Below are 13,631 nucleotides of genomic sequence, written 5' to 3' on the forward strand. Positions count from 1 at the left end.
CCTCTTCAATCCCTAAGATACAAGCTTCGTATTCAGGCACGTTGTTGGTACACTCAAATGTTAGCCGGGCAGCAAAAGGAATGTGGGATCCTTTCGGCGTAACCAAAACAGCACCAACACCGCTACCATTCACGTTAACGGCCCCATCAAACATCAAAATCCATTCAGATTCAGGGCCAGGCCCCTCCTCCGGGATTGGTTCCTCGCAATCTTTCAATTTGAGAAACATGATGTCCTCATCAGGGAATTCAAACTTCATCGGTTGATAATCCTCAATAGGTTGCTGGGCGAGATAATCAGACAATACACTCCCCTTGATTGCTTTCTGAAAAGTATACTGGATATCATATTCAGTCAAAATCATTTGCCACCTCGCAACCCGTCCGGTCAATGCTGGCTTCTCAAAAATGTACTTGATTGGATCCATCTTGGAAATCAATAAAGTGGTATGAACCAGCATATACTACCTCAGTCGGCGAGCAGCCCAGACCAAAGCACAACAAGTTTTCTCGAGCAGTGAATATCTTGTTTCACAGTCGGTAAACTTTTTGCTAAGGTAGTATATGGCATGCTCTTTTCGACCAGACTCGTCATGCTGCCCCAATACACACCCCATAGACCCCTCGAGGACCGTCAAGTACAGGATTAACGGTCGTCCCTCCACAGGAGGCATCAGAATCGGAGGCTCCTGCAAATACTCTTTTATCTTTTCAAATGCCGCTTGGCAATCATTATTCCACCTGACCGTTTGATCTTTTCTCAACAATTTGAATATTGGTTCGCACGTGGCTGTTAGATGAGATATGAACCGTGAAATGTAGTTCAATCTACCTAAGAAACCACAAACCTCTTTCTTTGTTCTCGGTTCAGGCATTTCTCTTATTGCTTTTACTTTAGTAGGATCAACCTCGATTCCTTTTTCACTTACAATGAACCCCAGCAATTTACCGGACCGCACTCCGAAAGTGCACTTGTTCAGATTCAACCTCAGTCTGAACTGTCTCAGCCGATCAAACAACTTGGCCAGATCTACCAAATGCCCCTCTTCTTTCTGAGACTTTGCTATCATGTCATCAACATAGCATTCAATTTCATGATGAATCATATCATGAAACAAAGTCACCATGGCTCTCTGATAAGTAGCACCGGCGTTCTTGAGACCAAATGGCATCACCTTATAGCAAAAAGTGCCCCATGGTATGATGAACGTTGTTTTCTCCATATCATCTGACGACATTTTGATTTGATTATAGCCAAAAAAGCCATCCATGAAGGAAAACACCGAGAATTGAGTTGTATTATCTACCAACACATCAATGTGAGGTAATGGGAAATCATCCTTCGGGCTAGCTCTGTTCAAATCCCGGTAGTCCACACACATTCTCACCTTCTCATCCTTCTTCGGGACCGGCACAATATTCGCAACCCAAGGCGGATAATTAGTGACAGCTAGGAAACCAGCATCCCACTGCTTCTGAACCTCCTCTTTAATTTTTATCGCCATCTCAGGTCGAGTTCTGCGCAACTTCTGCTTCACTGGAGGACAATCTGCTCTTAAGGGTAGCTTGTGCACAACGATATCGGTATCCAACCCTGGCATATCTTGATAAGACCAGGCAAAGATGTCGACATACTCTTTCAACAAGGCTACCATTCTGCTCTTAACACTTTCCTCCAAAGCAGCCCCGATCTTCACTTCCTTTCTGACCTCGTCGGTACCCAGATTCACTATCTCAACTTGCTCTTCGTGCGGCTGAATCACCTTCTCCTCTTGTTTCAACAACCTGGCTAATTCCCCCGGCAGTTCACAATCTTCTTCGCCTTCTTCTTCGGCATGATAGATCGGATTGTCGAAGTCATATAAGGGTGTAACAGGATCGTTATCAATGAGATCCGGCGAGAAATCGCATCTGCATGAATGTTGATTCATGCATTGCTTTAGAACCGGAGCGAGACAAATGGAAAGGAAAATGAAAACATTGCCATTTTTATTTTTGTTTTTATTAAACTGCAAAAATAAATGAAAAACAGGGAACACCGCTTTTAATTGAAAAACATCCTTTTATTTATGATGCAAAAAATTACAAAATGAAACATGAGGTGGCCCTTACAATGAACCATTACGCTTCGGGCAAAACGTATGGTTTCCATGCAGATAAAATTGAAAAACAGAAAATATTACTCTTCCAGTAGAGTGACAGTGATGATCTTTTCAGCCTTCCAGTTCTGGACTCCCATCCCTGGTACGCACGGTTTTATCCATTGATCCATCTCGCAGTCACTGTCAACTTCTTCACTCACCATACAGATGTGATCTGGATCCAGCATTCCAGCACTGGTGAATGTGAACGACGGACGACGTCCTCTACCTTGTCCAGACGAGCCTCGGCCCGGCTGATAACCCACTCCAAATCGGTCTTTCTTGGCGGCGATGTCCATCATCTTTCCCCAACCCGGAGCTTCTCCATTCTTCACCACCTCAGCAGCCTGCTTATACGAAGAAATGGACGGTTTCTCCTCTTCTTTGGCAAAAAGAGCATTCTCTACCTTGACGGTTTCGAATGCTTGACTTGGCGTTTCCCATATCTCACCGTCCATTTCAACATACTTGAACGATGATAGGTGGCTGACAAAGATATCCTCCTCTCCGCAGACTGTGACGACTTGCCCGTCCCAGATATACTTCAATTTCTGGTGCAAAGTCGAAGTCACTGCCCCAGCAGCATGAATCCATGGGCGACCCAACAGGCAACTGTATGCCGGCTGAATATCCATGACATAAAATACCGACTTGAACACCTCGGGCCTAATCTTCACCGGGAGTTCCACTTCCCCGAACACAGCCCGCTTCGAACCGTCAAACGCTCTCACTATCAGGTCAGTGGGCGTCAAGATCAACCCTTCACAGTCCAGCTTCGCCAAGGCTTTCTTTGGCAACACATTCAAATATGAGCTGGTATCCACCAACACGTGCGAGAGCACGGCCCCTTTACATTCCATTGCAATATGTAAAGCCCGATTATGATTCCTCCCATCCACAGTTAGATCAAGGTCGGTGAAACCCAACCCATGACTGGCATTGACATTGGACACCACCGTCTCTAACTGATTGATTGTGATCTCTTGGGGAACATAGGCTCTCTTCATAATTTTCAATAAAGCCTCTCTATGCCCCTCGGAGCTTAACAACAAGGAAAAGATTGAGATCTTGGATGGGGTCTGCTGCAAGTGGTCAACAAGCTTGTACTCTGACTTCTTGATGATCCTCAGAAATTCTTCAGCTTCATCATCAAGTTCTTTCTCCGACCCACCAGGCGTCGGTGTCACCACAGGAGTACCTTCATTCACCATTTGTTTTCCTCTCGCCCTGGCTAAAGCCTCGGCCGTTTCCTTCTTTTCTTTTTCTCCTTCCCCACTCCTCAAAGCATCAGGGGCAAACAACCTTCCACTGCGAGTGAAACCACTGGGTCCGGCATTATCCACCTTTGAAATGGTGGTTTCACTTGCAGCTTGATCCTCCAACTTTTCCCCGTTACAGTAGACTTCCCCACCATAATGCCACGGCACGGCATCATCTTTGTCATAAGGAATTGGCCCAGGTACCGTGATAGTAACTGGAGCCGCATCTGCCAGCATTGACAAATCAACCGGGTCGAAATAAATGGTTATGGTGGAGACATCTTCCTTCCCCAAATCAATCCTCTTAAACCTGAGGCTTCCCTCATCCATCAGCCTCTGGACAGCCTCCCTCAAGAGTACACACCCATTGGGAACAACGGTGCACGCAGCACAACAGTCATCACAGCCCGGGAAGACCCCATTCTTCAATAACTGTCTTTTGATCTCAGCCAATGGAGTTTTCAACTGCTCCACACTCAACAGCCCAATTCTGCCCTCATCAGAGATTGCATTCACCCCCATTTGACCATGCGCAGGCATGGGATTAACATTAACATTTGGAGACGGTGCAAAGTTGATCGCTTTAGAATCCACCAAGTCCTGGACCACATGCTTAAAAGCTTTGCAATTTTCTACATTGTGTCCAGGTGCACCCGAGTGAAATTCACATTTAGCGTTCTCATCAAAACTGGCTGGCCTCTGATCAGGTCTCAACGGAGCCACAGTTCTCAGCTGAACCAACCCCAAGTCCTTCAACTTCTTCAGCAAGAAAGAATAGGTCACAGGTGGCCTATCGAATTGACGATCATTCATTCGTCCTCTTACCTGATACCCAGCCCTCTGTGGTCTCTGTTGAAACGGTTGTCTTTGTTGTTGTGGTTGTTGTTGTTGCTGTTGTTGATTATCAGCAGGAATGGTTACCGCAACAGTGTGCTGGTAGTAACGATCCCTGCTCTGCCCCCTCTGAGCATACACTGCACTGGTGTCACCCTCCTTTTTACGTTGGCCATTCCCAAAGGGCTTCTTCGATCCAGATGACGAAGCATTACCCTGAATTTTCCCCAGCTTCAACCAACTTTCAATTCTTTCACCGGCCACCACAATATCAGCAAAGTTGGTAACCGGGCATCCAACCATCCTTTCTGCAAATGTCCCCTGAAGGGTACCCATAAACAGATCTGACATTTCCCGGTCTACCAACGGAGGTTGGACCCTGGCAGCCAGCTCCCTCCACCTCTGCGCATATTCTTTAAACCCCTCATTAGGCTTATGAGACATACCCTGCAGTTGGGTACGGCTAGGAGCCATGTCAGCGTTGAATTGGTATTGTTTAAAGAATGCATCGCCAAGATCCTGCCAGCTCTTGATGTCAGAAGATTTCAATTTAGTGTACCATTCCAAGGATCCTCCAGACAGACTGTCCTGGAAGAAGTACATCCAAAGCTTTTGGTCCATCGTATAAGCAGAAATCTTGCGGACGAAAGCCTGGAGATGAGTTTCCGGGCAAGAACTCCCATTGTATTTGTCGAATGCAGGCGCCTTGAACTTTTGTGGGATCACAATCCCCTCGACCAGCCCCATATTTGACATGTTAACAAACCCCGGAGTAGCATGACTCTCTAAAGCTCTGATCTTCTCTGCCAGCAACTGAATCTCCTTGTTTGGCTGTTGGACACCGTATTGGCCAAATGGTTCATTCAACATAGAGAATTGATCTGCTTCTCTGTCTTCCTCGGCCCCGAAGAAAGGAGGAAACAGACTGTCCTTCAGATTATTGCCCACCAGACCTGGTCTACCGCTTGTGGCAGCACCAAAACCCCCAGCATTGTTGATCACCACGCCAGCAGTTATCTTTTTTCCAAGATCTCCTCCATCCCTGGAACCACCAAGGCCATGGTTGGAGACACCTTCTAAGTTGACACCACTGTTGGCAGCTGAAGCCCGCTCGAGCTTTTCCACTTTATCAGCAAGTGCTTTTTGCCCAACGGCAAACCCTTGCATGACGGGGATCAGTTCATTCATTTTCTCCTTCAGCTCGAGAAAATCTGCATTGGGTAGATCCATCAGCCTGGGTGTGTTGCGTCTGGTAAAATATCTGTGCGGACGGGTTGTGTGCAAGGGAATGACTCTACGCGCACGAGCAATGATTCCTGTAACAATCAAGCACGTTAGAAACTGACACCTGCAAAATAGAAGACAAGTTATTATGATTATGCATGAATGCAATGTCTATCCATATGGGGAACACTCTGTCTTTCGATCCTGGTTTCATCGAGACAGATAATAATCCGGCAGCAATATTCAGACATTCATCATTTGGTTTCATCATACAGAGCAGAGATTTATGATTTAGCAAAGATACCCCCCAACCACGTGTGTGCTGTGTGAGTGCATACAGGAAAGCAAATAAAGCTTGAAGATCAATCACTGAATGAAAATGACCATTGCATACCAAAAGTGCACAATAAGTGCGAGAGTCATATATCGAGTCTGATACAAATCAAATACAATTCTCCAGAATTAGAAAGAAAATACAAGCAAGTGAATTCCGTCAACAGGCCTGACGGTAATCCAACACAAATAAGAAAGGTCTAATCCGATGAAGGTCCCACAGAGGGCCCTACATCATCAACCATCTTGGTGAACTTCACCGCGAACCTAAGCTCAGTGTTCTCCTGCTGCAATCTCCCTATCTCCTTCTGGTGAATCTTCATCTGTCGGAAGTAATGATCTCTCTCAGCAATGTAGTGGTCTCTCTCGGCAATATAATGATCTCTCTCAGCAATGATCTTCACGTTCTCTGTTTCCTTAATCTTCAGCTTTGCCTCCCACTCGGTGATAAGGACTCTGACCCTGTCTTCCCTCTGATCCCTCACAAGGATTTGTCTCCTCTTCTCATCTTCAATGACCTTTGAAGCTCTAGCCAACCTCTCCTTGGTGATGTCGTGCTCCCTTGTGGATGACTCTAAAGCTTGGCTGACCTTGCCATAATAAGTGGTGTCTATCTCAAAGCGCTTCACCTTAAGAGCATGTCTCTTATCCTGGTCTTCCATTTCCCCTTTGATTTCCTGATTAGCCATTTGGACTCTAGCAACACTCATCTCCAATTCAGTCTTCTCTGCATGCAGCTGATTTCTCTCCCTCTTCATCTCTAAGAATTCTTCCATACTGACAGAAGAATGTGATTCCTCAATCAACGGATACCAAGGATCAACCACATGAAATGGTAGACAAGTGAGCTCCACTCTCTTGCTGAGCCAGTCATCAAACGGAGGAAAAGACCTGTTATTAGCTCTACCCCAAGAAAACTTGCCTTTCCTTTGAATGTTGCGCCATGCATCAGACACTTGCCTTAACCGTAACTGGTTACCCTCAACCGGGAAGTACAAAGTTTCCTGAATCTCACTCTTGAGAGGAGGAACCTCCATAGCGAATCCCATTTGCCTCTTAAGAAGTGTCGGGTTATAATTAATGCAACCCTGAACTCCTATAAGAGGCACATTGGGAAAACTCCCACAACTGCAGATGAAATCTTGTCCAACCCCACTACTGTGAGTCCAAGCTATGTCTTTGGCCCGCAAACCCATCAACTTGGTCGCCCAATTTACAGTATGGTCAAGAAGAACAAAAGCACCCCTGGAAGGCAAATATCCCATAAACCATTTGTGCAACAGTTGAGCACAACATCTGATCAATCCCCCTCGCCTCTTCTCGTTCCGATTATGGACCGAGTAATAAACATCCCCAACCAAGGTAGGAATAGGATTCCTCTGCATAAACAAACGGATGGCATTAATATCCACAAAGTTCTTCTGATTAGGGAATATGATGATCCCATAAATGCTCACAGCAATCACAGCACAGACGGTCCTCCAATTACCCAAAACAGCATGCTCCTTGGCTTTAGCCTCTAAGAAACTCAGATGAAAACCAGGCAACTTTCCCTTCTCTTTCAGACCTCCTTTAGTCACCTCTGGACTCACATAAAGAGCACGGGAGATCCTACTAATATCAAGTTCTTCCTTAGTAGCATAGAAAGGAACCTGATTTCTGATCTGAATGCCCAAGATACTAGCATAGTCCTCCATCAAAGGCCCCAACAGGTAATCTGGGAAGACGAAACACCTCAAACCAGGGTCATAAAACTGGAGAAGAGTATGGATGGCGCTCCTATCCCTGTCAGTGAGCCTGAAAACCATCTTCAGAATACCCCCATACGTCTCACGGAACATCCCCACATGGTCAGGTGTAATCAATGCTATCATATCCTTTAACACACTGATCTCTGGATCAAAGAAACTGTACACAACATCATCCTTCAAACCGGGCCTCATGTCTGGAACAAAGAAGTCTCTCAACTAGGATCTCAATCAAAAATGTCCCTGCATATGGATAAACATGAGTTAGATGCAGATAAATGCAAAATGCGAATGATGCTGATGCATGAATGCAATGCACTGTGCCATCCTCCAAGTCATCTGATCAACCACTGCATTGAGTCACGGCCTTTGAACTGATCACAACCATCTGAAGGAATATGTAACCACAAATCCTACTCAGGGTTCCGAAGACATTAAGCAACAAAAGAAGCAAAAACAGCGAGGGAGGCAAGTAGCACAATAGCAACAAGTGCAATCTCGGCTTTCCTTCTATAATCTTCATCTTCCACCATTTTTGTAGAAGCAAAAACTCCAACACTGGAAAATGGTTGCTAGTAATGGTGGCTGAATTGATGTGGCTCGCGAACCTTTGGGAGAAAATAGCACAAGGAGTTTATTGCAGTCAACATACCCGTTGTTTCCGGCTTGACATGAAGTTATGTATTTGGATCATAGGCTAGGACTTCCCCTTTGGCAATTTGCAAACAGTTGTAACTCATATTTGTAACACATAAATGTATGGACGTGTATGCATTATTCTTCAAATTTGTGCATTCCTATATGCTTGAATTTTAGCAGTAAACATGATGTTGCTGTTATGGAATTCTTATGGGATTGGAATTGGGATTTGCTTTTACTTGGTGAAATATGATTTACTGTTGTAAAAATGGACGTGCATTTGGGAGAAACATGTATGTATGAATATGGTTTTGGAAATGCTTGAAAGCTAAATATTATTGAATGTTATGAAATGTGTGTATGTGCTATTTTGATTTGAGATGAACTATGGATGGAAGATGGATCATGTTTGGTTATAAAAATGGATATGGATTTTAGAAATAATCTGAGACTAATCAAAATGTCAATAAAAAATCAAAAAAACCAAATAAAACCAATTAAAATCAAATTAATCTATAATTTGTTAAAATTACTTTGATATCAACTCTAACATTTATTTGGAAATTAAAATCAATTAGAGTTTGAATCATTAGTAAAACACAATTAAGATTAACTTGAAATTTGGAATTAGATTTACTTTGAAATTAAATTAAAATTGAAAATTAAAATCAAATAACTAAAATCCATTTTGTAATCACAAAGCACCATGATCAAAAAGCTAAATAATAACCAATGTTTATCACAAAATATGGATTTGGGAATAGACGGTTGCCTTTGGTCATGAATGTATGCAAATGAACTTTAGGCCAAGTGCCAAATAAAAAATGAAAAAAAGAAAAAAAATTCAGGACCAAAATCGGGGTATGACACCTTTCCTTTGGACAAATAAAAGTGCGGTGGCGACTCGAATTGTATGTTGACTTTTGGTTTAGTCAATAAACCTAAAAGTAACGAAAACCCCGCTACATTGATGAAATTCCATTGTAGATCTAGGCAAACATTCATTTTTTGTCATGCTCATAAAACACAAGAGGCCATCCAGACATGTTTGAAAAAAAAACTACTAAGTGAGATGAATTATATTTCTTCACATCAAGCAATTTATAGAAAATCAATACACAAATCATTGGACTTTCATTGAACGAGGGTATACTAAAAGAGGCATCCATCCGCCATTGAATGTTATGGGTGATTAAAATATTTATTAAATTAAATAAATAGTACAATTATATTAAATAATTATTTAAAATTACTATTAAATTATTATTGTAAATAAATATTAAATTAGATAAATATTTTAAATAAATTAAAAATATAGTAAATAAAGTAAAATAAAATAAAATATTTTATTAATAAACTATTAAAATTAAAATTATATTAATTAAAAAACTAATTAAAAACATTAAAATAACAAAAAAAATTAAAATATTCAAACCTTGTCCATTAGTTACGGAGGGTATACATCAAAGAAAATATAGGGTACTTCCATCCTTTGATTGGTCAAGCCTCTTCTTTAATTGGCAAACAAATTTCAAACTAAAACATATAGGAAATTTTGTTTCAAATTAGGGGTAAGGCAGTCAAAAAGTCCCCTTAAATATTTGTATCCTTCCTAAAATAGCCACTAAATCCACCTAACTAACAGCAACATTAATACCAACCTGAATCAACATACATAAAAACATAAGACACGTTTCATGTGAAGCAATCAAAAGGGTAATTTTCAAACATCACCACTAAAACAATTAAGTAATGTCAACAATCCCTTTGAATTTTATGTCCATCAAACCAAATTCATGTTCATGTACTGTTTCTTTTCATCTCTCTTTATTACCTTTCACTACAAAATAAAATCTTCAGTTTCTAACTTTTCACAACCAAAAACCATACGTTTTTCTTCCATGGACACTCAAAATCTGATTCTACATTTCATTCTTCTGATTTCCATTCCCTTTTCATTCTCTTCTTTCATTCCTGTAGATAACTATCTTCTCAACTGTGGATCAAATACCAATGTTACCCTTTTCAACAGGCTTTTCATAGGTGATGATGATTTCACCAACAAAGGTTCAATTTTGATCTGTTCAGACAAATCAGTTTCCTTAACCAACCAAAACCCTCCTCCAAATTTGTCTACTTTGTATCAAACTGCAAGAGTTTTCAACAAAATGGGAAGTTACAGATTCATCTTGAAGCAAAATGGTACCTTCTTTGTTCGTTTTCATTTCTCATCTTTTAAGGCTCAAGGTTTTGATCTTAAAGTTGCAAACTTTAGTGTCTTGGTTAGTGGAAAATTGATATTGAATAGTTTCAATCTTACGGATAGTACTAATGATGCAATTGTTAAAGAGTTTATTTTGAAAGTGGACTCAAATTTGCTTGAAATTGTGTTTATACCTGTTAGTGATTCTGGTTTTGGCTTTGTCAATGGTGTTGAAGTGTTTTCTGCTCCTGGAGATTTTGTTGTAGATTATGGTGCTAGATTTGTTGATCCTTTTGGTGTTAGGGAATACAAGAATCTTTCTTACAATGTTTTAGAAACGATTCATAGGATTAATGTTGGAGGTGTGAAATTAACTCCTTTTAATGATACCCTTTGGAGGACATGGATTCCTGATAGTGATTTTCTGGTTTTTAAGGATGCAGCTAAGGCTGTAGTGAGCACTCACACACCGGATTATCAGAAAGGAGGCGCGACTCGGGAGATCGCGCCCGATAGTGTTTATATGACTGCTCAGGAAATGAATAGGGATAATCAGTCCATTTTAGCTTCACAATTCAACATAACATGGAATTTTCAAGTGGCTTCTATTGGTGTTCGACACTTGGTTCGGTTGCATTTTTGCGATATTGTTAGTCCTTCTCTTAATTTGCTGTACTTTGATGTGTATATTAATAGATATTCGGCGTATAAGGATGTTGATTTGTCGTCGCTTACTTTCCATATGCTCGCATCTCCGGTTTATGTCGATTTCATTGTTGATTCTGATGATTCGGGTGTTATTCAAATAAGTGTTGGCCCTTCTAGTCTTAGTAGTCCAATAAGGACAAATGCGATACTTAATGGCGCCGAGATAATGAAGGTTGTGAATGTTATGGATTCGAGTTCACATGTTGCTCCTAGGAAGAGAAGGTTGTTGGAAGTGTTGATTGGTTCGATTGTTGGAGGAGTTATTTTTTTACTTTTAGTTATAGCTGTTTTTCTAGTTTGTCGCAGACGCATAAAGAAGAAACCGAAACTAAAGACAGTTGAAAGTGTTGGATGGACGCCTTTACGCATGTTTGGAGGGAGTTCACTTAGCAGAATGTCGGAAGGGACGGCTTATCTGTCGCCCGGTTCATACGGACATTTCGGCTTGAAAATTGCTTTTGCTGATATACAATTAGCAACTAACAATTTCGATGAAAGTCTAGTTATAGGATCGGGTGGATTCGGTATGGTTTACAAAGGTGTTCTAAGAGACAATTTGAAGGTTGCTGTCAAAAGAGGCATGCCTGGATCAAGACAAGGTCTACCTGAATTCCAAAGTGAAATAACGATTTTATCCAATATTCGACATCGCCATCTTGTTTCTCTAGTTGGATTTTGCGAAGAGAATTCTGAAATGATACTTGTCTATGAGTATGTCGAAAGAGGGCCACTCAAAGATCATCTATATGGTTCAGAAGGACTGCTTCAACCTTTGTCGTGGAAGAAGCGTCTCGAGATATGCATCGGTGCTGCTCGAGGTCTACACTATCTTCACACCGGTTTCACACAAGGAATCATCCACCGCGACATTAAATCGACCAACATTTTACTCGACGAAAACTATGTTGCTAAGGTTGCTGATTTCGGTCTTTCGAGATCAGGACCTTGCATCGACGAAACACATGTGAGTACTAATGTGAAAGGTAGTTTCGGTTATCTTGATCCGGAGTATTTTCGAAGGCAACAACTTACAGATAAATCAGATGTTTATTCGTTCGGCGTTGTTCTTTTCGAGGTTCTTTGTGTTAGACCCGCCGTTGATCCACAACTTGACAGGGAACAAGTGAACTTAGCAGAATGGGCTCTTCGATGGCAGAAAAAGGGTATGTTGGAGCATATTATTGATCCTTATCTTGTTGGTAAGATCAAAGGAAGCTCATTGAAGAAATTTTCTGAAACCGCGGAGAAATGTTTGTCCGAATACGGCGTTGATAGGCCGTCTATGGGGGATGTGTTATGGAATTTGGAGCATTCACTTCAACTTCAAGAAAGTGATCAAGAAGTGAATGTCACATATGCTAATAGCATTGGTGATTCAGAAGTGAATGTTACATCTTCTAGGAATCCTCCTAGCAGCATACGATTAGAGGGAGATTATGATAACAATTATTCTGATGTAAGTACTACCAAAGTTTTTTCTCAACTAATGACTAGGGAAGCGAGATAGAAAGAGAAACTCGTCCAAGTTATGTTTAGATATTTTAAAACTTGCAAAATGAAATGGAATAGTGTGAGGGAACATTCATTTCTATTGTTTGAGTATTTTATGAAGAACATTTACTTGTGAAATGCATTGATAGATAGGCAAGGAATTATAAATGTATGGATAGTTTACTTTTACTTTTTTTTGTGACATTCAAGAGATTTTCTATAACTACCATAGTGTAACTTTATAAAGTGTAGCTATTCTGTATTTTACCAAGCTTGAAAAATTGTACTAAACTAATTTCTCCATTTCTTATTAAGAAAAATAATTATTGAATAAAGATTATTATATTATAGTGGATTAATTATGTTTTAATCATTATAAAATTATAACATTATATTTTTCTGTTTTTATAAAAAAATATTATTTTTAAACTCTAATACTTATTCGACATTTTTGTCTATAATATTAAGTTATCATGGGTTTTTAAATGTTTTTTATAGCAAATTTATAATATTATAAAAAATTCAACTATAAAAATTTTATTTTTTTAAATATGAAATGATTTAAATATGAATTTTTCAAACACTAAAAATTTGAGATAAAAGCAACTAAAATATAAACATACAAATCAACTTTGAACTTTTCTGAATGATTTTTTAAATAATATTATAGACATAATTGCAAGTAAGTTCTTTTTAAGGATACAAAAATATAAGATCAGCTAATAGCAAAGACTAAAACTGTTTGCAAAATAATTTTGGAAGGATTAAAAAGGTGTAATTTTTAATGGGGTAAAAAATAAATTTTAGTAATTTTAAAGAAGCAGAACACACATTTAGTTATGTACTAGAAAAAAATATATCAATGTATATTTTTGTCAAAATTACTCCAAGTGTCCTTTAAGATATTTAATTGTAACAAGTTTGTCCTTTACTTATTTTTCGCTACATGTCAGTCATTTAAGTTGCATAATGTCTGTAACGTTGGTCTTTTTTAATTATTTCGTTTTAAAAATGCACAACTGTCATTAATGATGCATATGTGGCCATTACAT

The 13,631-nt window shown here is 40.1% G+C and overlaps 1 protein-coding gene across 2 annotated transcripts; it reads left to right on the plus strand.

The window, feature by feature from the left end:
- Nucleotides 1-9,875: 9,875 nt before the first annotated feature.
- On the plus strand, nucleotides 9,876-12,783 carry LOC127128324 (probable receptor-like protein kinase At5g24010). Of its 2 annotated transcripts, XM_051057589.1 has the most exons (2): nucleotides 9,877-10,379; nucleotides 10,817-12,783. In XM_051057589.1, the coding sequence occupies exons 1-2, from the start codon at nucleotides 10,377-10,379 to the stop codon at nucleotides 12,593-12,595; spliced, it is 1,782 nt and encodes a 593-aa protein (XP_050913546.1). In that variant the 5' UTR covers nucleotides 9,877-10,376; the 3' UTR covers nucleotides 12,596-12,783. The 2 variants fall into 2 exon arrangements, with proteins under 2 accessions (XP_050913539.1, XP_050913546.1); XM_051057582.1 differs by having other exon boundaries at nucleotides 9,876-12,783.
- The last annotated feature ends 848 nt before the right edge of the window (nucleotides 12,784-13,631 follow it).

This window comes from Lathyrus oleraceus, chromosome 1, assembly GCF_024323335.1.
Source record: "Lathyrus oleraceus cultivar Zhongwan6 chromosome 1, CAAS_Psat_ZW6_1.0, whole genome shotgun sequence".
NCBI lineage: Eukaryota > Viridiplantae > Streptophyta > Magnoliopsida > Fabales > Fabaceae > Lathyrus > Lathyrus oleraceus.

Excerpts from the sequence above, each read along its gene's own strand:
- LOC127128324 (XM_051057582.1), top strand. The coding sequence starts at position 9,974 with ATGTTCATGTACTGTTTCTTTTCATCTCTCTTTATTACCTTTCACTAC.